Here is a 24,501-nt window from a genome sequence, read left to right as displayed (position 1 = left end):
TATCTGATCAAGAGTTCAAAGCTGAACTCAAAATCCAAATCTTTAAACACTATGCCCACTACATGAGTATTTTCTTCTTTTATTTCTTTGTTTCTACAGTTCTCCACTGTGGTTCTCTTTTCATTCCACACTATGATATAAGTGTAAACATGCCTGTTTTCCTGAAGCTAAACCAAATAATCTTGGACAGGTATATCCTTCCATGATGGAAGGGGTTTGGATAAAGGTCTAGTGAAAGACTTTTTTTTTCCCCTGCCCTCTGAGGATTAGTGTGGCTAAATTGAGCAAGGTTCATTGCCAAAGGGTTCAATATAATTAGCCCTCTGGTTATTTTAAGTCCTAAAGCCTACTAAAGATGGCATGGTCACCAGCTAAGACAATGGACCATAGAGATTCAGAAAAAAAAAAACTTTCACTAAAGCAAAAGTGGGACTCTCCTCAAATAACTTTATTATAAAGGAAAATCAGGGAATATGGATACAGGATTCTCTATAAGTGTTATATAGACATGGGAGAAGGAGAATTCAAAAAGTAGTAAAAAAAAAAAAAGAAGTTGAAATCCAGCCTCAGATACTTTCTAGCTGTATGACCATGGGCAAGTCACTTATATCTGTCTCAGTTTCTTAACAAAAAAGCTGAAGTAATAATAGTACTTGCTTTACAGAGTTGCTGTGAGGATTAAATGAGATCTGTGTAGATCAATCAGCACTAGTTCAGGCTTAATAAATACTTACAAAGCAGATCCTTATTATTCCTAAGTCTTAGTTTTCCTTCTGTAAAATGGGATAAAGATACCTTCATGAAGGCCACTTGGTCTAGTGATTAGAATAATTGGCTTAGATGTAAAAAGATCTAGGTTTAGGCCTTACCTCTGACACTTCAGCCTACTCCAGATCCTGGGCAAGTCTGGGTCTTGTGAAACCTGTATCTAGTCCTAAATGGACTGCATTTCACCCTCTTCAAAAGTTTTCCAACAGACTTGTTCCACTAACCTCATTGGGTTATGGCAAGAGAATGCAGGTGTGTAAAAGTGTTTCCTTAAGCAAAAGGCAATATATAGATGAAAACTATTTGTCTTCCAAAACCAGAAAGTTTTCAGTCTTCTACGTTTATATTTCCTTCCTTCCTCTTTTTTTTTTTTAACAAGATCATGCTTCCTTTAAACAACAGGTCTTCAAGTGTGGGCTTTCAGATGATCAACAGGTTGATCCAGATTTCAAGGACCACATCTTGGACTATTATCTGTGTAATCTCAGTAAGCACAAGTGAAAAAGAAAAAGAAAAAAGGAAGTAAGGAAAGTAAGAACTGGTGCCTTTGGGTTTCTGAAAATTCACCTACTAAAGCTTGGAATAAATGAGGAGTTTTAGTGATCCTGCAGCTCACACAGATCCCAGGATCGTTTTTTAACTTTCTTTTGTTCTCAAGTAAAGACAAATAGGGTGGTTTGGTTTGATTAAGTTGGCTTTTGTATTCCCACATGACTTGCACATCAAAAAAAGTATGAAAACCATTCCCACTGGAGGGAAAAGGGATTGACTAGTTCATACAGTTGTGGATAAAAAAAAATAGCGCCTCATATTTAGCAATAATTCAGCAATTATTAATAATTTAGCAATAATTGTGACTTTTATTGATTGGTTGAGTATACATATGTCCAACATTGGCTCACAGAATTAAGAGGGGAAGGGCAAAGGGAAAAGGGTTTGAAAAGAAATATGACATACTGTCTACCGTAAGAAGCTTAGAAAAAAAGTTAATATATAATAAACTCTTAGAAAATAAATAAATGATAAATTGTAGGGTGCTTAGTAAAACAAGTATAGATGAAGTAGCAGCAGCAGCAGCATAACCAGTAGTATTAGTAATAGTAAGAGTAGAGATCAGTGTAAAATGGAGTTTTTTCAGGGGAGTGGTTTCAAAGAGAGAGTTACCATAAGCCTGGCATTGAAATATGGGTAGAACCTGAACAGACAGAGGGAAGACAAGAATTTCCAAGTGATAAGAAGCGAGGAACAAGGGGAAAAGTACAAAGATGGAAATGAAGGGGGAACGTGAAGAGGATTAGATTAGGCAGTTTATGTTGTATATGCTACCACCACCCCGCAAAGGAAGCAGAAAATTGATGTTTTCTATTGTCTAGAGTTATCATTTACTTCGATTTTTTCCCCCAAGAATGATTTTTCTAAATTTGATAATTTGGGAGGGCTTCACTGGCATTGGCACCAAAGTACTTGCCTCATATTGTTTGTTTCAATGGGCTACCTGTCAAAAAAACCTGAAGAATGTTTCCACAAATCAGTCATATCTGTCCTTAAATCCAAGGACCAGAGGATAGGGGACTTTGATATTTCTATAGTGGCAGAGCTCCTATGGCTAGAGCACAGACACAGAAAGATCACAAGTTGTCAGTTCTAACCCACCTAGAATACGTTCTTTCTTCCTTCTCCGATTTCTCTTCCTCTTCCTCCTCTTCTTCCAGCCTTCATTCCTTTTCTCACTCTTCAGACATTATGGATTTCTCTGGTCCCAACCAGATTGTAAACTAGTATTCAGTTAGGCTACTTTCATTCTCTCTCTCTCTCTCTCTCTCTCTCTCTCTCTCTCTCTCTCTCTCTCTCTCTCTCTCTCCCCCCTCTCCCCCTTCCCCTCCCTCTCCCTCTCCCTCTCTCTCCCCTCCTGCTCCTCCTTCTCCCCCCTCCCTCTTTCTCTTTCTCCCTTCCTCTCTTTCTCTCTCTATATGTGCTATATAGATTTTCTCTAAAAATGTTTCCCTGCTCTTTCTCTTTTCAAGTTTCTACTTCGGAGACTCCATGGCCAACCCCACCCTTACAGTGGTGAGTAGTACTTTTCTCTGCCCCTCAAGGAGATCCTATGGACACTAGATCCTGAGACTCGAGGTAAATGGGTTGCGCCCCCTTTTGGACTGAGAAAAAAGTTAAGAACTTCAGACCTGGGGTGTGCTCTGGGAAAACCAGATCCAATTCCAGCAAGTGTTCAGAAAAATTTTTTTTATCATAACTCTTTCATAGTCTGGAAGGAATTTGGAAACATAAAGAAATAATGTAAATTTCCTGAAGGTGTAGCCATAGTTTTTAAAGTCCTTCCTTAGTATTAATATCAAGGGAACAAAATCCAATAGGAATAGTCTTGGTCAACCTAAGCCCTGGTGTGGAAGAATATTTCTGCAGTCAGTCTTAGAAGAAAATTACCCCCAGTGTCTGCTTTGCTATTCAAAATAAAAGTCAATAAAATCATGAACTTTTCACAAATAATCTTACAAAAATAGTAGAGAGTTGGAGTGGGAAACTTCTATTTTTTTATCCAAACTTTTGTCTAAGGAATTTGTTTTCAAAATTGTCTCTAAATATTCATTTCTTAGTTGTAGAGTAAATGGGGTGATAAACAATAATAAACCTCAAAGTATTTCTTGTTCAGGGATTTGTGATATTCCAGACCATTCCACTAACATTTATAAAATGCCTACTATTTTCAGAACACCATACTCGACTACTGCATATCCATTATATAGCTCATATTCCATACAAATCTAACTCATACATCTTGTAACTAGATCTTTGAGGCTAAGAAGCTTTAAAAAAAAATAATTCTGTTCCAGTACAAGCCTCAAATACATATTCCTTAGTTCTAGGAAAAAAGGAAAAGCTAATCCCAGGTAATTCAATTTATTACTGCTACTTGGGGAAAAGTAATTTATAGAGTAATGGTTGGTTAAGGTTTGTTTTTAATCTCTTCATATATATCTCTGTCTCTTTTTTCTAGGATCACAGACTTAGACCTGGAAGGGAGCCAAAAAGACATTTACTCTAATTCTTCAATTTTTTTCAGATGAGAGAACTGAGATCAAAGTTTAAATTACTTGATCTCAGAACCTGCGATTCAAACCCAGGACTTGAGACTACAAATACACAGATTTACATACACATATATTCAAATCCCCAAACCCCAAATTGAATATCATCAGCCTTCCAAAAATTATATCGTCAAGAAACTTCCCAGGAAAATATCAGAATGATAAAAATCTATATTATATTTCTTCTCCCTAATATAATACAATATAGTACAGTGTAGCACTTAACAGGCAGAAAGGTATTTATTTTGAGGGGTTTTTTTTGTTTTGTTTTAAGGCTTAACTCGTGTCCTAACGTGGATATTACAGAAAATACTTCCCACAACAACGGCAAATTTGTAAGCCTACCCTCCTTCCTCAGTTTTCCACCTGTTAACCTAGTATTAAAAAAAAACAACCTCTCTCAGTGCAAAACTAATTCCAGCAGCTGGCCATTGGCTTTATTATCCTGATGTAGACAGGGGCTATTTACTACACCAATACACTTGGTTTTTTTTGTTGAAGTTAGCATTACAGGAGGCTTCTGATCACCCAGAATATAATGGTCTAATTTTATTTTACAAGGAGATACAGGTCACATACATGTGGATACACACTTTAGAAAAGGTATTTATCTCTTTTTATATCAAGAAAAGGTGTTAGGAGGACAGGAATGGTGGCAGCAATAGAGTAGAGCAAGACTGGGGATTCCAAGAAAGGCAGAAGACAGTCCTTACTCATAAGGGTCCCAGATTCTAATGGCGGAGAATAAAAGTAAAAACACTTGGACCATTAAAATGATTTCTCAATCTAATTGTCAACACCTATGTCGTTTTATAAATGTTTGGATGCTGCGAGACAGACATAAACTTCTAATTACGACCTTGAGGGGAAAATGGTAAGGTGGAAAGCCCACTGCGAACCAGATAATTATCTATCCTTTGGGCTGGGAATACTTATCCATAACCTTTAATATTTTATTTTTTTAAACGGTCCCCAAACCCAGTCCTCTACACATATCTGCAAAAGCAGCAGAAGAACTAAGGAGAGTGTGAACGCATGTGCCTCACCCACACGCAAACACACACGCATCTCAAAAGTACACGCAGTCATCTATTCCTAATTTATCCGTTCTCGGTCCAGTCAATTTGCTTTACAAGTTCTAAAATACTAAATAAAGGTTTGCTATTAACTATTGTCGCTAATTACCTATCAGTTTTCTCCATCTTTCAATAAAGAAACAATCGATTCAGTTTCTGATTTGTTGGGAACGTGGATTCCCTGTGGCCAAGAACCTCCGCGTTACACAAATGTCAATGTATCCATCTTTGGAGGTTGGAGGAAAGTTTCCTTAGGTCTCTATCGAAGGTATAACATTTTGCAAGCGCTATACCCTATCTCTTACTGGTGTTCCCCCCTCAAGGAGAGGGAGAGAAATTATAAAAATAAAATAAAATAAAAATAAAAAGGCATCTTTAAAAATTGAACTAAAGTCACAGATTCCCTTTATTGCTAACCCTCTTCTGCAACAACATACAAACAAATAAACAAAAAAAACCCTCTCTCCCTTCCAATCTCCTATCAGGCCCTGCGTTTTGCTCCGGGTCTTCTGAATAGGAAGTTCGGGATCTTTATTTGCAGAATAAGATGATTGCTGGTGAATTTTTTCAGACTTCCTAATGTGGGCTAGATTGGCTCTGGAAAACCCTGGGTCCTCTTTGGAGAGCTGCTCTGGTGCAACTGCATTGTTTTGTGGTAGCTGAGAAGTTTGTTCTTCTTTGTTGTTCATTTACTCATAGGATAAAATCTAAATAGCACTCTTGGAAAAACTATTGGGACTCCTAGGGCCAACCTGTCTTTACATCCCAACTTTGCGCATATCAATCACGAATTGATGGTTATTACGCTGTTTATTCTCCCTTTTCAGGATTGAATGTGAATCATTCTAAATCTGTTGGAATTAGCCAAGGCCTTTGGGAGAGGAACAACCTTGAGTGAAGTGTTGTTGCTTTTTCTCTGTAAAATGAAATGCGCCTAGATGATCTCTAAGTCGTCTTAAAGTTCACTTTAGATGTGAGGGAATCTCTCTATCAAATCTCCTAAAGGAAGACTTGACAGGAGTCACTAACCGGCATGGCCAGATCTCCTTAGCTGGCTAGTGAGGAAGGAATTGATTCATTCTTGCAGGAAGCTTACCTGTCAACCTGAAATAATTTAGGATGATTGACAAACCTCTCCAAAAAATGGAAAATCGGGTGGACAGAGCATCCCTACCATGTTCATAGAAAAGCAGGATTGGGTGTTTGGGAAAAGAGTGGTGGACAACTCTCCAGTAGGCCTGTCATTCGCCTTCCCAGCTAGTCATCGGAATCCTGGGGAACTCAATTTAGGGAAAAGATCATTAGAATAATGATTCTGGGGGTAATGATGGTGGAGAACGGTTTTTATTGCACTTTCGCCTTTTGTCATTTATTTCATATTTTTCTCTTTGTGAGTGTATCCTTTCTTTTAAAACTCATAAGCAATGTTTCGGTGATCCTTTGGCTCCACGATCTGAATCCTGGTAGCTGGATCCCAGATTTGAATTCTTGTAACACCCAATACAAATTGGCAAGCGACAGGGGAGGAAAGTCCCCGACCCAGGCCCGCTGGGGAAGGAGATTGCCTCTTAACTGGGAAATGTTCGATCTGATGAGAATCAAAGCAGAGATCCAGGATGAAGAATGCCATCTGCCCTCTGGTGAGGTCTGGGCCCTCGTCTCCAGGAGCTGGAGTCGAGACGGAGAGATTTCCTTTCCCGGAGGCGGCTGCGGCCTTAGTAGCTCTCCCGGTAGAACTGGCGGATTCAGGGCCCTGGCTCGAAGCTCCAGCCTTCACACCTCACTTCAGCCAGAGCTCCCCGGCTCTTTGTGACTAATGGATTACTCCCAACGCTCCGCTGAATTTGTGCTGCTCCCATTCCGGTTCGGTCTATGCTTTGCATCGTTTTGCGCTCGTGTGTACAGCCGCTCGCGTGTGTCTAATTGACTTTCCGTCTACCTTTTTATAGCTACATGTGTTTCCAACAAAAGGTCTTATTAGGACAATCTGGTTTCACTAATTTAGAGGTCGGAAACGCGGAAGGCAGGCAGGCGCTTTTTTTTTCTTTTAGAGTTTGCAGAAGTTCAGTTTCAGAAATGACAGCAGGATGCACCACCTCCCAGAAATGGGTCTTCACAAAAAAAACCCCAAAACTTTCTCCCCCCACTAAACACTCATATACACGCCCCCCCATTAGCGTACCCTTTCTGTTTCTAACGGGGAGCCCTTTGGGGGTACCCAAGACTCTCCACGAAATCGAATCTTGGATCCTTTAGGGGGAGGCAAGAACCGAACGGAGAGCGAGTCAGGAAAAGAGAAAATGAGTAAACAAGCAAAATCGAATTGCTCCAAGGACAATGGGGGGGGGGGGGGAGAGAATTTTATTTTTCTTTTAAGTGGGCCCTAGAATTTAGAGAGATTCGAATCCCCCCCCCAAAAAAGGCATATGTCTTCATAAAGAGTCAGAGATTTAAATGTGGTGCAAAGAAGTCTGGGGATCTGAAGACCCTTGAGGGGTGTCTGTGTGTGTGTGTGTGTGTGTGTGTGTTCATATTGCCTAATGATCACGAATTGACCACCCGCATAAAGGAAGAATGTTTTACTAATTTCACGCCAATAAGAAATTCAGGGTGAAGTTAATGGGGAAGCCTATGGAAACCACTGGATCTCCCCCCCCAAAAAAAAAATTGGACGTCTCTATGGGGCCAAAGATCTTTCTTTCTAAGTGTAATAAACTTCCTGGAAGGGAAGAAGTTAGAATTAGCTTCACTGAATCCCAGGGGGCTGGAGCCCTGGGGTATTCACTCTTTGTCTTTCTCCCCCCCCCCCTCCCCACTTAAAGGTAATTTATCACCTTCCCCCTAGTCGTGGAGCCTGTCAAAGCACCAGGAGTCTTGGCTCCAGAAGAAAATCCTAAGAGTTTGCCTTAGGAATCTTCACTTCGCAGCTTCTGATCTGAGGGTGGAGCGAGCTCGGATGGGCCCTTACCCTTCTGCTTTTGGTACCTCGAAAGCTATCTGATACTCTGCTCGGCATGTTTTGATCACTGGCGACGCTGGGAGGGAAGCGGGGTTGAGAAAACACAAGGCCTCTAAAAAGCAACAATTCTCCTTGTCAAAATATCCCATCCATATCTCTCGTTAGCATCTAAGGTCTGTGTGCCGGCAAGCACGCTCCTGCTCCTGCCCCTAAGATTTCCCAACAATACGAGTCTGCCTGGTCGGTAACTAGCCCCATCACTAACCAAGCCCCTTCTCCTTCCTCACCCCGACTCCCTCCATTCTAATCCGAATTTTTGTATTTACAACTAAGTGTTCGTCATGCAAAAAAAAAAAAAATATTCTTCTGCCTGGAGAAGGGGAGCTGTCAACCATCCATCGCCGAGCTCTTCTTGGCTCTCCATTATCAGCTTGAAGGCTTTCTGTCCGCTGGACTCGTCACTTCATCTCCAGCGCAGGGGATTTCCCTCTCCTGCCCGCCTGGGTCTTGCTGGATCGGGGACCCCTGGTTCCCTCCTGAGCCGGCTACCTCGAGAATCCGAGTCCTGGTCACCCCTTCCCTGGGGAAGCGTCCTGTAGATTCCGTATTCGGATTGTTTACATAGCTTGCCTCTTGGCCATGGTCGCTGCAGATAGATGCCCAATTAAGACACATCAGAAACGGACTTACAGAAGAGCCTAGAGGCTGTTGTGCTCTCTTCTGTTCTGTTCTGTTTTGAAAGGGTGATTGTCGGATTTTGAAGCCGACCTTGTTTGCTGCTTCTTGGCAATGCAGCCTCTCCCAATCCATTCTCCAGGCCGGTCGGATCATCTCCCGGCCTCGCAGAATGACTTGAGCCTTCACCCGGCCCAACTTCGCCTCTTCCAGAGAAACACCTCTCCATTTCCTATCTGTGCAGTGAGAGGAAATCAAGTATTTTCGAACTCTCCTCTCAGAGCATATAAAATGCTTTTATAAACAACTGGGCAGGGCTGCCACGGTTTTCTCGAACCCTGCAGTTTTCTGTGCTTAGGAAGATGTTTTAAGACTGCAGTAAATTAATTGGTCTGATAGGGGTCATAAAGTTTTCGGCCTGTTTCTCCTTTCTGGTTATCATGTTCTTGGGGGAGGAAATAGACCCCGGGATTCAGGCCGTTCCGGCTGGGTGAATGTCTTTCTGAAGCAACATCCTCAGGACTCGATTTTCTATTTTGGACAAGAACCTCGAATCCTCCCGAAGAATACCAAATGTTTGCACAAATAAAAATGGTTGACGATTTCTGATAAGGCGCCTTTCTTCACAAGCGTTTTCTAAAGAGGAAAATCACGGCACTCAAGACCTCCCCTTCCTCCACCTAACACCCCCCCCCTCCCCATACCGTTTCATAATTTGACAGTTGGGACGCTGAATAATTAGCTTTCTTAGTAAGCAGACAGTTTTACTGCAAGGGAGCAAGGGAGGGATCGTCCTGAGTGGCTAAATTTGACGGGCCCCGGTCTAATATTCAGAAAGGTGAGAGAATCCAGAGTCAGATAGCCCCCCCCCCCCAGCACCATCCGTGGGCTGCTGGGGCAGTGGGATGAGGAGACTGCTCTGCCTAGCAAAGGAAATGCTCGGTTGTCCTTAGGAAGGCATCTTCCAGAGCAATAAATAGAGAGGTAAATGTCTCGGTATCTCATTTTGTCTCATTTCTCCTTTCAAGACACCGTCATTTACAGTATAAGGGAGGGAGACTCTCTCTCTCTCTCTCTCTCTCTCTCTCTCTCTCTCTCTCTCTCTCTCTCTCTGTCTCTCTCTCTCTCTCTGTCTCATTCCAAAGCAAAAATCTACCTAGTTACGGAGGAAAGCAATAAAAATCTCTCTTAGGAAACCCTCTCCCTGTCTCCCCACCCCTTTTAAAGGGGGACACCGGCCAAGTTCAAAAGCATGCCATTTCCTAGGGGCCACTACGTCCTCCGACTCAGGAGAGGATCCCCTCCATGTGGGAAGCTGCAGTAGGAGCGCACCTACCTGGGGCGGATTTGTTCAGAGAACTGAAGGCCCGATGCACAAACACACACATGTCAGTGTGATTGATTGGGCAGCAATTATACTGGAAATCGGTGCTTACAATGATTTGTTTTTGAGAGACGGAGGCTAAGAAGTCTGTGGCAGTATAGGAAGGGGAAGGGGTGACGATCTAAGCAGGGGGAGGAACCCTCAGTTTCCCCAGAATGTATTCTTGAACTCTTGGGCAATAAAACAAGAGGGTGATTGTACCCTGCGACCCTGGCGGATGGGAGTCTGTAGGTGGAAGGCCTCAGTTTTCCCGTCTGTTTTCGCAGCCCTGGGAGTTCTCAAGTGAGCTTTAGCTGGTTCTGCGGCCGGAGGCTGGCGGAGTCGTTAAGGCGCGGTTTGGGGGCTGGAAGACGCTCCCTCGGGACTCCCGTATCCCTGCCCGGCGGAATCGGACTCAGCGTCTGAACTCCGAGGGGGCCCCTGCCCTGCCTGGTCCTGCCGATCGGCAGGGCCGCCCCGGCGGGGAGCGCCCTGCAGCCGGCGCCCCCGGAGCCGCCTTCGCGCCGGGCCGGCCTCTCACTGGCCGGGTCCAGGCGACAGGCGGCCGCCAGACGCGCCTCTAAGCTCGGGCGGGTTCCTCGGGTGCCTGGCCGCTTGGGTTTGCCCTATCCACACACACACACACACACACACACACACACACACACACACACACACACACACGTCCCTGGAGCTTCCAGCCCGGGCGCGCTCCCTATCTCCCCATTCCCTCCTCCCTCTCGTTTCTGGGGTTCTCTGTCCTGATAAGAAAAGGAGGAGGAGGAGACAGTGCAGTGAATCCCATTAGCTCCAGGGAGCGAGCCCGTCCCCAGATCGCTCCCCGCTTCTCTGCCGGCCCGGCTGCCCCAGGAGCCCTTAGCCAAGGGCGCTCTGGAAATAGCAACGCTGCTCACTGGCCCCAGCTCCCCTCTGCTCCGGGCCTGACTGCGGAGCCGCCCTCCAGGCCCCCTAGATCGTCCCCTTGCCGGGCTGCCCCCCCCCCCCCGTGTGTGTGTGTGTGTGTGTGTGTGTGTGTGTGTGTGTGTGTGTGTGCGCGTTGTCGACTTTGCCCAGGCTTCCCCAAGCCCCCGCCCGCCTCGGTCTGCCCGGAGCCCAGGGGAGCCCCCCACTTACTGTCTTGCTGCGGGGTGTCGCTGCCGCTGGTCAGCCCGGGGGACTCCAGCAGGCTCCGTCCCGCCTCGCCGACGCTTTCATCCGCCTGGGCGGCCACCATGTCCCCGGCCTCCTCCAGATCGAGCAGGTGACTCACCGAGAAGTTCTTTTTCGCTTGAAGGGTGTCGAGGTTCCCGGGACTGTCCAAGCGGCCACCCAGGGCCGGCTGCCGCTCCAGAACGTGCCCATAGCTGGAGGTCATGGTCTGCCCCCTCCAATCCCACCCACCCCCCTCTTCCCGCTCGGATCAGCACCAAACGCTGTGGGCGCGAGGGGGAGAGAGACAGAGTGGGAAAAAGAGAAGGGGGGAGGAGAGAGGGAGAGGGGGGAGACGGGGGGAGACAGAGAGGGGGAGAGACACAGAGACGGGAGAGACACGCACACGAGAGAGAGCGAGCAAACTAAAGAGTCAGGGCAGGGACCCCTTCCGAAGAGCAGGACCTTCTCCAGCGGCTCTCTCCTATAGCCTTCGCCGCTTTCCTGCAGTCAAGCAGCCCGGAGGATTCCACAGAGATATTCCACACAATCAAAAAATCAAGGGGGGAAAAAAAATCACCCTTTCATTCGGGGAGGGGGAAAAATCCCTTGCGGTCCCCCCAAAACGTTGCACCAGCACTAAAATAACAATAATAATGCTGTTGCTATTATTATTAATATGGGGAAGCGAGGGAAGGGAAAGCCAGCAGGGATGGGGAGGGAGTTCCGCAAACAGAAGGAGAGCGAAAAGTTGGGGGGGGGGGGAGAAGAGGAAAAATCAAAGTGGTTTTGATTTTTTTTTTACGTTAAGAAGTTATTCCCAGGCAAGAGTTCAAGCACCAACAGAAGAAGGCTTGTTCCAGCTTTAAAACATCTTCAAGCAAACGTGTTCCCCCCTCTCTGCACTCCTGTTGATTCTCAGGAGTGACTAAGGTTTCAGGAGGAGAGGGTGATGTCTTGCAGATGTATTGGAGAGCAGGACGCTCACTTTACTCTTCGGAAAGGAATAAAAAAAAATGAGGGTTTCAAGAGTCCAAGGGAGGGTGGTGAGGTTTTTTTTCCTTTCCCTTCTCTCTCCCCCTCTTCTTTTTGAGCTCCTTTTTCCTTCTCAGTTGGATCAAGAAGCTCTCTGGCACTTCAAAAGGCACAAACTGGCATGCTGAGGAGGCTTTGTAGGGAATACATGAAAATTGGAGACCCCTGGGAGGGCAGATCTCGACTTAATAGGAGCCTGTAATTACGTGGCAAAGTCTTTGTGCTGTGTCTGACGTTTTACAGACCCCTTTCTCCATCACAATCTCCCTCTTCCTCCTTCCCCCGGACCAAAAAAACAGTCTGATTAAGAAAACCCTCTTTGCCAACATCTGAGCGAGGGGGGAGGGAGGGAGGGAGGGAGGAGTGGAGGGTGGGAGGGAGGGAGGGAGGGGGCGCGAGCGAACCCCTTCGGATTTCGTAAGTAAAGGTCTAATTATCATTCCCCTGCAATAGTATCACCGGGAGAGAAGACAAACTGAAACCCGCAGTCACTTCAAACGCGCTGATTATTTTGTTTCGGCATTAACTCCTCCTGATTTGTTTAAGATCCTGTTGGAAAATCTCATTTGCATGTTTTGATAACAGCTGCAGGGAAACTTTTTGGAAAAAGTCCACATCCACTGCAATCAAAATTTCTTCTCTCTCTTTTTTAACGTTTCCTGCTGTTCCAAGTTTTGCTTGGGGGGGTGGGGGTAGAGAAAGATATAGAGTGGGGGGGGAGGGTGCTGGATGCGGTTGTGTATTGACAGCCTATTGAATAATGTAATAAAATAACAATAATAAATAATGTAAGGCTCTCCCACGCCTTCTCTGGAGGACTATACTTTGTCTCTAGAGCTTTAGATGTCGGTACCTCTCTGACCTGATAACTCTCTTATTCATTTTCCCCAGGGAACCAATTAAAATCAAATGCTCAGCATCCCATCCAATTGTGCTATTAATTATACAATTAATTTTTCATCCTGCTAATCCATTTCATCCAGCTAAGATGCCTCCCAAGGAAACGGAGTAGAAATACCAACCCAACGGGACGCTGGGGGTAGCTGGGGTAAAACAGGGATAGAAAGGCTACTCCGAAAAGCTTGGAACTAGAATTAGATGGGCTGGGGTATTCGGAGCCCTGCTTCCTCTACCCTTCAAAACAGAGAGAGGGAGGGAAGGAGGGAAGGAGGGAGACAGAGAGACAGAGATAGACAGAGAGAGAGAGAGAGAGAGAGAGAGAGAGAGAGAGAGAGGGAGAGAGAGACAGAGACAGAGACAGAGAGACAGAGACAGAGAGAGACAGAGACAGACAAGCAGAGAGAGACAGAGGGAGACAGTGACACAGAGACAAAGAAAGAGTGCGAGAGAGACAGAAACAGAGACAGACAGAAGGAGGGACAGAGAGAGAGAGACAGAGAGACAGACAGATGGAGAGAGATAGATGGAGAGTCAAACAGAGATAAAGAGAAAAAAAGACAGAAAGAGAGATACAGAGAGAAAGAAAGGGAGAGAGAAGAGTGTGGGGTGGAGAGAGAGAAGAGATAGAAAGACAGAGATAATGACAAGAGGCAGATGAGGGACAGAGAGTGAAAAAGAGGGAAACACAGAGAAAGAAATAAAGACAAGGAGAGAGAGAGAGAGAGAGAGAGAGAGAGAATATAGCTCCTTCTAAATATACATATACACTTTTGTTCACAGAGCAGTAAAGCCTAAATAAGAAGGAGGAAGAAGTGCTGAGTAAATTTTTCGTGACCTGTTAGAATTCAGTAACTGCTTTAAGAGTCTCATTAGAAATGAATTACTATATGACAGGCAGGTAAAATATTAAGTGTTTATTTGTGGTGTTTTGTGTTCTTGTCTAAAAAAACACATGCCACCCCCACTCCACCCCCACTCCCTTGGTTTGCTAGATTTTTTTTTAAATGAGAGGCTCAACAGGAGAGAAGGGTTCGTGTGTGTAAATGGCAGGAGTCTGGGCTCCAAACTGCCATAGTTAGCCCAGAACTTCCAGCCCCCTGATCTGGGAAAAGAACATTTGATGCCATCAAAGGGCTTCAGATTGAAACCAGATGTGCTTGCTTCGGTTCTTTCCATGCATTTAATTAAGGAGCTGGGTTGGAGGAGACTTTTTCATCATTAGTCCACCAACCCCCCTCCTCCTCTTTCTTTTCCCCTCCACGGCAGACTGAGCCCAGATCAGTGCCAGTTCGAGGCTCCCTCTGTCCTTTTCATCTAAGGGTCTTTGACAAGTCAAACATCTGTCCACATGCCTAGATCTGTGTGTGAGCAGACTCCAGTTGTTTGACTGAATATGCATCTAGCTAGTCAGATGCAAATTGGGATGAGGGTAGGTAGGAATTTTTAATGTGACACTGCTATATTTATATCACTTTGCAAATGTGTAACTAACTATATCTGCACCTATGGTCTGCCTGGACACATCAATGTCTATATATGCCATGATAATGGTTGATTTTCATTGATGAGTCTCCTTGAATGTGCTTTTGTAGAAGGTCTCTTTCATTTTCTTTCACACGCCATTGGAGAATACATTTGTGCTCCCAAGACCCAAATCTAGATCTTCACAATTATATCAACTCATATTCTGACTCTTTTCCTCCCTCCCACTCTACCTAACCTCTTTTAAATATATGTTTTACTTTTCTGTGGTTGATCTAAGAGGTCTGGCCGAATGTTTGGTGGAGTAATAAAAACTGGGGATAGGGCAGGGAACACAGCAAAAGAGAAATCAGAGAGAAAGAAGGTACTCCTGTATCCAAACATCTCTTTGACTTGATATTTGTTTAATGCCAATGGGGAAAATTTAGGAGTAAGAGAAAGTGTGCACATGATTAAGGAAAATCATGAATTTTCAATCAATAAAGAATACTGACTGTGAGGAAGGAAAAAGAGCATGGTAGAACACCAAAAGTCAGAATTCTAAGTGACTCTAATAAACTATTGGGTATAACGATGCTATTGGATAAGTCTTGACTATTGGAAATGAAAGAGACTAGTGTCCTTAGGAGACTGACTCACCTACTAACCTCCATAATCTCACTTTATATGAAGATGTGGCTTGGGCCCAGAACTCATGTCTGCCTCTAAGCCTGACCAACCAACTTTGTGGAGAATTTGAGGAAGGATTTTTCTAGATCAGATAGATGATATTTTACTGAAAGGGTGTGAAAATGTGTTCCAGTACCTCACTCTTATTTGGGGGAATAAAAAGGTTTTGTTGGTGCTGTAAAATTTATAGCAAAGGCAGCTTATGCAGAAAAGAGAATCCATTAGGAAAAGGAAAAATGAGAGATGTGAGGGAAGTGAAAGAGAGCTACCAAAAAGTATTCTCCTGGTGGGAAAACAGAAGGAAACAGGAATGAGAAGGAAGTATATGATACCTGACTTGTGGCCTAGACATCCATGGCTCTTAACCAAATCCACTTGACATGTGGGTGAGGGAGGGGTCCTCTTAAAAATTTATTTCCTCTTGCAGAGAAGGCCCCTAGATTCAATCAAGTTGAATCTCAGTCTACTGGTTCAGCAATTAGTATCAAGAACCCAAATAAATCACTTCACTAAGCCTTCATTCTGAAGAAAGCAGAGAAGGGGAATAAGCTTGGTTCCAGGACTTTGTCCTGTCCTTCTTCCTTCTCTGCTCCCTGCTGAGAGGTCACGCCTAACTCAGACAAGAGAAACGTGTGCATGGCCTCTTCCTCTGCTTTTCCTTCTATAGAAGTAAAGGGGAGGGGGAGGTTACTGAGTCGACCACCCCTCCCTAGTCTAGCAGGATGCCAGAAGCCCTGTGACCTCCGAAAGACCTCCAGGGAGGTCTTCAAGCAGAAGTTGGATGAGTCCTTGTCTAGGATGTAAAGAGGATTCTTGTTCACTTAAGAGTTGGCCTTCATGACCTCTGAGGCCCTTCCCAACTTGGCAATTCAGCGAGTCTCCAAGAGAAGGCCCTGAGCACCCATCCTGCAGCAAACAAGAGGGTGAGGATGGCATCAGAGGTCCAGAGGACTAGGGCTCCCCAGACTCCCTTTTTTTGTTGGAGAGGTCTCTTCCCAGGGTAGGGGCTCGACTGGATTCCAGTCTCCTGGGGGAAAGGATCTCAGGACCTTGGATCTGTCTCCTTCCCCTAACCCCTGGAGAGCTCTACCTCGTGGGCTCTGGACTGTCTATTTTGGGGATACTGGACTCGGGATTCTCAATTTTATTTTTATTTTGGGGGGGGTGAGGGAGCCTTTTCTGATGTCTACATGTTGGAAAGTTAAAGGGACCAGGGAGGGGAACAACATAGTGAAACCTCTTCCCCTTTTATTCTGCAGAAGACTTCTAGAAAGACTCCATTTTTTCCTTTTACATCCGCCTTTCTTCTTTTTCTCATTCCCTTCCTCTTCACAAGTGCTGCATTTCTATCTTAAAGATAACAAATAAGTCAGATTTTTTTTATATACCATAAATGCATCATTTAGCTGGAACAAAATTAGAATGAGAAAGCAATTAGAACGACAAAGTTGGTTTTTTAAAAAGAAAAATCTCATGATATCGTTTTTGTTCTTAAAAGAACGGTGATTTCCTTAAAAAGAAAAACCCCACCCAACTCACGATACGGTTTTATTAGGGAAAGGATGGGGACTCTATAAGGGTGCAAGGCCTGTCCAGCTGTTGCTTCGCCCAGCCCAAGGCAGCCCCGCCTCGGCCGCTGGCCAGAGGCGCGCCAAGGCCAGCCAGCGCTGGGCGCGCGGGGAACCTTCCCTGGGAAACCCGGGCGGGCGGGCCTGGGAAGAGCTGTTCTCGGCGGCCCTCCTGAACAGCGTCGCCATCCAGGCGCCAGGACCGGCTGCCGCGAGGGAATGGGGGGAGCGGAGGGAGGGCCTGGAGACCCAACTTTGCTCGGCGCAGGTTACAGAAGTGAAGTGGGGTAAGCGCTCCAGACAGGCAGAAGCGACCATCTGGCAGAAACATGGAGGAAGAGGTGCGGAAAGAAGCAGAGCCTGGTGGCACACCCTGAGCCTAGGCAGGCAGCAAGCCGAGTTTGGGAGGGGAAGGGGGAGGGGGGAGGGAAAATCCCTCGGACTGTGAGTCTTTGGGTCCTTAACCCTTTGGGTTCCTCATGTGAAGGGAGCAAAAGGTAGGAAGGCCGAGTAAACGAAGGGAGTGGGGGAGAGGGGCGGTGGTCATCCATATCTCAACTTCCCCCTAGGATTCAGAAAGAATTTTTAATAGCTTCAATAACTCCGCAAATGTTTCAAAGCCTAAAGTGTGCACTGACACCTGAAAAATGAAATAAAGAGCTGGAACCCTCTAGATTTGGGCCTTCGCAGCATCTGGGAGTAGGTTTTTCCAAGAACCTTCTCTGCCCCCCCCCCCCCTTAAAATAGTGCTTGATATTATATATCCCACCCCACTGAACTGGGACAGGAAACTCAGCCCATCCAGGCATCGTGGCCAGGGCAGCAAGCCAAGATAGGAGGCTTGATTTGGAGCCATGTGCCCATCAGGCCCTGGATACGTAGTAATTGATGTTGACTGGCAGTGGAAAGCTCCTTGGGGGCTTCCTTGGCACAATGAGTTGGCAGAGCCCCCTTTCCCATCTGGCCAGCAGAATGGACCCCACAGTGAACATTCCCCCCAAAGTGAGCTCTTGAGGGTAGACCCAGAAGGTGTTTTCTGTGGCATTTTATCATCACAGTTGACATGCTAAAGCCATGTGATACACCCTCAGATTCCATCATATATGATAAGAACAAAAACCTAGGCACTAAAAAATGTGTCACAGGAACATGGAGCAGGAAGAAAAATACCCTACTTCCCCATGCATAGCCACAGGACCCTATATCTCAAAGAAATCTAGAGACCAACAAAGACTATCTTTTCTTTTTATAGATGGGGAAACTGAGGCTCAAGAGGTCAAATGATGAGTGGATGGAATAGTATAGAAACTTTGTGAAATTTCCATTTTTAAGCTTTACTGAACAAGAGTTTTGGAGACAGATCTAAAAGAAATTTTCTGGCCCCTTCAATTCTGGGTAACAATTGTTGGGGGTTTAAGAAACATTTTGTCCTTTCCTTGAATCATTAGATTTTTTTTTCTTCTCCAGTGGTTAAAGGCATGATTAATCAATCATCAAGTATTTATTAAGGTCCAACAATGTTCAGACACTGTTTTGAAGATATAATGAAAAAAGTGAGATACACACACACACACACACACACACACACACACACACACACGGATAGAGAGTGAATAAACTAATGATTAAATGAGGATTGAGAATTTCTTGATAAGAAACTTTGCACAGTCTCCTGAGTACTAGTCTGGATTATTACACAACTTTTGGAAATTTCAAACTAAGTGGTCTATGAGCATCTTAAACTTAACAAGAAAAAAAACCCCTCATCTTTACAACAAAACACTCTTCTCTTGCAAACAAACTTTTCTTGAAAGCATCACTATCCTCCCAGTTACCCCATCTGGAAACCTTAGTAAATCCTCAATTCCTCACAGACACTCACTACATATATTCAATATCTTATCAAGGTTTATGTCGACCTTTACAACATTTTGTTTGTATCTATACATCTCCTTTTCACACATATCTTGGTATGCCTATGCCTTTTTCATCTCAATATTGAACTATTGCAATAGTCTATTGTTTGGTCTCCTTAATTCAAGTCACTTGACAGTCTAATCTTGACATTCATTCTCCACTTTACTAGCAAAGTAATTTTCCTAAAGCACATGTCTGACCATGTCACCTCCCCCACCCCCTACATCAATACACACCAGGAGCTCAAAGTCACCTTTAAGATCACATATAAAATGTTCTGTCTGCCATTTGAAGCAATCGTGTTCGCCTGTTGGATCCATGACTCCTTTCAAAATTCAACTCAAAGCCAATCTTTCACCTCCTCTTAAACTCAGTCACCATTCCCCTAAGATTACTTTTCATTTACACAGTATATATTCCTTATAGTTATTTGGATGACATCTCCTCCATCAAAGACAGCAAGGTGGCACAGTGGATAGAATACTGGGCTTGGAGTCAGGAAGACATCTTTCTGAGTTCAAATCTGGCCTCAGATACTTCCTAACTGTGCTCTGTGCCCTGTTTGCCTCAGTTTCCTCCTCTATAAAATGAACCAGAGAAGGAAGTGGCAAACCACTCCATTATCTTTGCCAAGAAAACTCCAAATGGCATCATGAAGAATTGGACATGACTGAACAACAACATGTTGGGTTATTGAAAATTAACGAATAAATGAGGGGAAGATTTAGCAACAATATGACTACATAATAATTACCAACTTCAACTTACTTTGACGATTAATGCTTTTGTTAATGCTTCTATAAAGATATTATCTTCAATTTTTAAAAGTTCTCTTATGTATTACATAATTTTGCATCTCTAATGCTCTCTTTTTTTTTCTTTTGGATCCATTACTTCTCTCACAACACATTCACTTTTGATCTATGCATATCATGGAAGCAAATGTAAAGACTTTATTTTGCCTTCTGTTGGGGGAGGGCAGAGGGAAAGGGAGGGAGAAAATAATTCTAAAACTCAAAACCTTGCAAAAAAAAATTGGTAGAAACTACCATTGTATGTAATTGGAAAACAAATCAAATCTTTATATAATTTTAAAAAAGATAATAAACTTTCTCTACTATTTAATAGTGGACCTTCCCTAGTTATGATCGCAAACATTCATTTTTGTCATAGCCCAGACTCTGGGAATCAGTTTCCTTAAACTTTACTTCTCTTACCTACCTCACAAGAATTTTGAGGAAAGTGCTTTATAAGCCTACAAGTGCAATATAAGTGTGACATCATCATCATCATCATCATCATCATCATCATCATCATCATCATTTTAAATTAGTTAATCTAGTTCTCAAATATTGGGCACATAGTCCATTGCCAACCCTGTGGTCAGTCTTTCTAATCTGGCAAAATCTGCTAGTAGACCTTGTGTTCTGTCGGTTGGCACAGTGGATAGAGCACTGGTGCTGGAATCAGGAGGACTTGAGTTCAAATTCAACCTCAGACACCTAACACAAGCTTTGTGACCTCGGGCAAATCACTTCACCCTGATTGCCTTGCATCCACTGCCATCTCCAATCATTCTGACTTATATCTGGCCACTGGACTTAAATGGCTCTGGAAGAGAAATCGAGGCTGGTGACTTTGTACCACCACCCATCCATTTCATGTGCATGTCATGGTATCACCTACCTGATGTCATGGTTTTCTTTGAAAAAGGTCAGGGGCAGCTAGGTGGTTCAGTGGATGGAGCACCTGCTCTGGAGTCAGGAAGACCCAAGTTCAAATTCAACCTCAAACATTTAATAATTACCTAGTTGTTCGACCTTGGGCAAGTCACGTAATCCCATTGTCTTGCAAAAAAGAACAGAAAAGGAAGGGCAAAAGACAAGTTGGTTGGGGCAGCCCATGAGCAGCAGAATCTCTGTGAGGCAAAGTAGTCATTATAAGATACATAAATGAAGTAGAAATTATTTACCGAATTTTTAAAAGTACATATAGGTAGTCTAGCAATATATATATATATATATATATATACAATATATATATATATATATACGTATACATATATATACAATATATGTATATATACATATATATATATATATATATTTTAGTTTTTGCAAGACAAATAGATTTAAGCAGCTTGCCCAAGACCACACAGCTAGGTAATCATTAAGTGTCTGAGGCCGAATTTGAACTCAGGTACTCCTGACTCCAGGGCTGGTGCTCCATGCACTGTACCACCTAGCTGCCCCAATGTTGATATATTCTTACAGTATTATTCTATAATTGTATTACAGAAATATATTACTAAGCAATATTTAAGATACCTTACAAAGGCCCCAGGGGATATAGTCTAGAATAGTGGACAGTTGTGCTCTAGCCTGAGGCATACCCATGCTTTAACAGTCAAATACAGATCAGGAACTCAGACTATTACTGATTTTAGCTTCTTCCTAGAGTGATTGCTCAAATTGACTTTGGGTGTCAGACCCCTGGCTTAGAAAAATTCATCGGATTCATTGCACAACCAGGAGCATTGAAATTAGGTCCCATGATAGGTTGCTGCTCTTCATAGGCTCTCTATGTGGTCTGTACTCGAGAATTTAATTCCTGACTGCCTAAAGGAGGGCAGGTCATATAAGATGGATGCAGAATGTTTGGAGAAGGATCATTTTTATAAACCAGAGAGAGCACAGTGGCAGATGTTTTGATCTTCTAAGGGAAAGGGGTGAGTCTTTCAGCCAACTCATGTGCATATGTCTGTAATACTCACTGAGTTATGGCATTGCTCTGGCCAGTGCTATTTGGCTTATAGCCTCTAGGAAGCCTATAGCCAAGCTCCACCCCCACCACCACCATTTTCATCCACCCTCCTCCTCTGTGATGTTCTGCAAATACCCCTTCTGAGTAGAACTCTGCTCTTCTTTGCTCCCACCCCCTGGATAAATTTGCCAGCTGGGAGCTGGCAAATGACTAAACTGGGAAGCAAGCAAAGTGATTGTATTTGAACACTGGACAATGAAAGAGCTGTATGCTTTTCTCCTTCTCTGGGTCCCAAGAGGTGAGTGTGTGAGTGTTTGTTTGTTCCTCTTTTTATTCCTCTCTTGGCTTAAAAACTATTCACATGGACCTGCCTTATATCAAATTCCACTCTATAATGAATAGTGGTATAATAAAATACCAGGGGGGCTGGTCTTTGTCCTCCTCTTTGATATTTTCTGAGATAATGTGCATGTGAGAGCACTTTGGAAGAAAGACTCCATTGGACCTAAAACCATTTGCTATTCTTATTACCTCCAGTTGTCCTCCCTTCCTGCTGTTCTTTTGCCTCTCATCACCATGGATGACTATAGGATTTACATGGTGGAAGTTGGAAATGTGAAAAAAAAATCTGAAAATAATGTGTTATTTCAACACTTTGAAGGTCATGAACCTATTACTTCAACACATTCTAAGCCACTATTCACCTCTTTTAGCCATATGAACCTGCCTCCTCAGAGTTCTTGGTCATCAACCTTCCTCTTACTGCCTCAGGGAAAAACAAAAAACAAGTCAAAATTTCCTTTGGCTTTTTCATCCTTATTTTTCCCTCTCTTTTCTGCTCTTCCCTTCATTTCTTCTTCCTTACTCAAAACTGTGGGCTTCTATCTGCAGATCCGGAAAGAATGAGATTGAAATATAATATATAACTTTAGATGGTGCCTTGGTTACAACCATTTCTAAAGCAATATAAGATATGGAAGTCTTCATCAGAAGAGCCTTGTAAGAATGTGGTGATAAAATTCTTGAAGGTTTCCATGAAAGGTAATAGGATCATAGGTTTAGAGCCAGAAGGAACTCAATTTTATACATGAGAACCCATGGTCCTGGGAGATTAAGTATTTCTCTCAACTTTACATGGATAGTAAGTGGCAGAACTGGTTATTTTCCTCTAATTCCAAATCTAGTTTGTTTTTTCATCCCCAATACATCATTTACTCTTGTATGTCAAATTTAATTGTCTTCCATATTATTGCTCCCACACCAAATAGCCCATGAAAGTTTTCACTAATTTGAAGGTTTTTTTCACTAATTTTATCCTCACCTACCAATGCCATTTATCCATGAACTGAGTATAGATAATTATGCTCCCATTTTAAGAAAATTCACCATTTAAAAAAATCCAGATTTCCAAACCACACATCTTAGGAGATTATTGATAGTAGCACTAGAAAATAGTTGAGTTACAAAATAATTCACTCATAGTACAAAATTTACATAATTTCATGGCATACTGCATTCAAAATAATGATTTATAGTCAACAATTTCACTTATACTCATAATTTTTCAACCTGTGTAGAGTAGATTCCACTCAAATTTTGATTTTCTCTTATATTTTCCTTAACAATCTCTTTTTTGAGTTCTCTTATTTTTCACCCATTTCCTTATTTTTGAATGTACCCAATGTGGTATATTGAATAGAGTATTTGTCTTGGAGTCAGGAAAACCTGAGTTTGAATCCTGTTTCAGACACTTACTAGTTACATGATCATAGGCAAGTCACCAAACCACTATCAGTTTCAATTTTCTTCTCTGAAAATGAGAATAACAATAGAACCCACCTCATAAAATTGTTGGGAGGATATAATGAGATAAGGTATGTAAAGCTCTTTATAAATCTGAATGTCACTTATAAAACCCATCTATGATTTTTCTGAAGAATGAAAATCATTCTCTAAGACCTTACTATGTATCCCACTCTGTGCTAATTGCTGAGGATACAAATGTTAAATGAAGGCAATTTACCCACAAGGAACTTAGATTCTAATAGGGGAGATAAAATAGAAGAGATAGTGGTGCCCAAGGAAGGGAGTTTTGTTCCTGGAACAGAAAAATAGAGTAGTCCATTAATCACAATCTTTCTAGAGACAATAGTAATTGATTTGATTACAGTTTTCAGAAAAAGATAGAAAGAGGGAGATACTCTCTAGGGGCAGAAAATGAGTAGGGTGAAGATTAGAACTGTCAATGCAAGCCCACAATTTACATGAGAGCTATAGTATTTAATGAAGGCCTAACTTGACTTGTCTCTGATTTTTTGAATTTTTAAAATTATTTGTTATTTATGTTCCTTTGTTTTTATGCCTAGATTTTCTTCTTTATTCTTCCCTCTCCCCCACCCAGAGTCATTCCTTTTTAAAAAAAAAAACCTTAAAAAAATAAAAGGAAGGAAGGAAGAAATAGAAAGATAGAAAAAGAAAGAAAGAAGAAAGGAAAAGAAAGATAGCAAGAGGAAGAAAGAAGGAAGGAAGGAAAAGAAAGATAGGACAAAGGAAGAAAGAAGGAAGGAAAAAAGGAAGAAGGCAGGAAGTCAGGAAGGAAGGAAGGAAGGAAGGAAGGAAGGAAGGGAGGGAGGGAGGGAGGAAGGGAGGGAGAGAGGAAGGAAGGAAGGAAGGAAGGAAGGAAGGAAGGAAGGAAGGAAGGAAGGAAGGAAGGAAGGGAGGCAAGGAGGGAGGGAGGGAGGGAGAAAGGGAGGGAGAGATGGAGGGAGGAAGGGAGGGAAGGAGGGAGGAAGGAAAGAAGGAAAGAAAGGAGGAAGGAAAAAGAGAAAATAAATTCAGCAAAGCCAACTAATAAGGTCAAAGATTTTTTATAAAATATTCCACACTTACGAACCCCAACCTCTGTAAGGGGGTGTGACCACTGTTTTTCATGTGCATTTTTTCATATGAAACCTTTTATAATTAACATTTGCCTTCTCTATTTCTTTTCAGAATTCCTTCACCTACTTCTAAGAGTACATAAGGCAGAAGCACAAAGTTTAGTGGAAAGATTTCCTAAACTGAGCACTGGGAT

General features: G+C 43.1%; 1 protein-coding gene across 2 annotated transcripts in view; it reads right to left on the bottom strand.

The window, feature by feature from the left end:
- The window catches only part of PRRX1 (paired related homeobox 1), a 100,240-nt gene extending 87,804 nt beyond the window's left edge, over positions 1-12,436 (bottom strand). The window contains exon 1 of one of the 2 annotated variants that reach the window (XM_074221986.1): positions 11,080-12,436. In XM_074221986.1, coding sequence (XP_074078087.1) covers positions 11,080-11,320 — 241 coding nt within the window. In that variant the 5' untranslated portion in view covers positions 11,321-12,436. The remainder of the gene's footprint in view (positions 1-11,079) is intronic. The other variant, XM_074221985.1, reaches the window with a different exon arrangement.
- Positions 12,437-24,501: the final 12,065 nt, after the last annotated feature.

The sequence above is a fragment of the Macrotis lagotis genome, chromosome 2 (genome assembly GCF_037893015.1).
Source record: "Macrotis lagotis isolate mMagLag1 chromosome 2, bilby.v1.9.chrom.fasta, whole genome shotgun sequence".
NCBI classification, from domain to species: Eukaryota; Metazoa; Chordata; class Mammalia; order Peramelemorphia; family Peramelidae; genus Macrotis; species Macrotis lagotis.
Note: the sequence above shows the minus strand (reverse complement) of the source record. Positions and strands in the feature narration are given on the sequence as shown.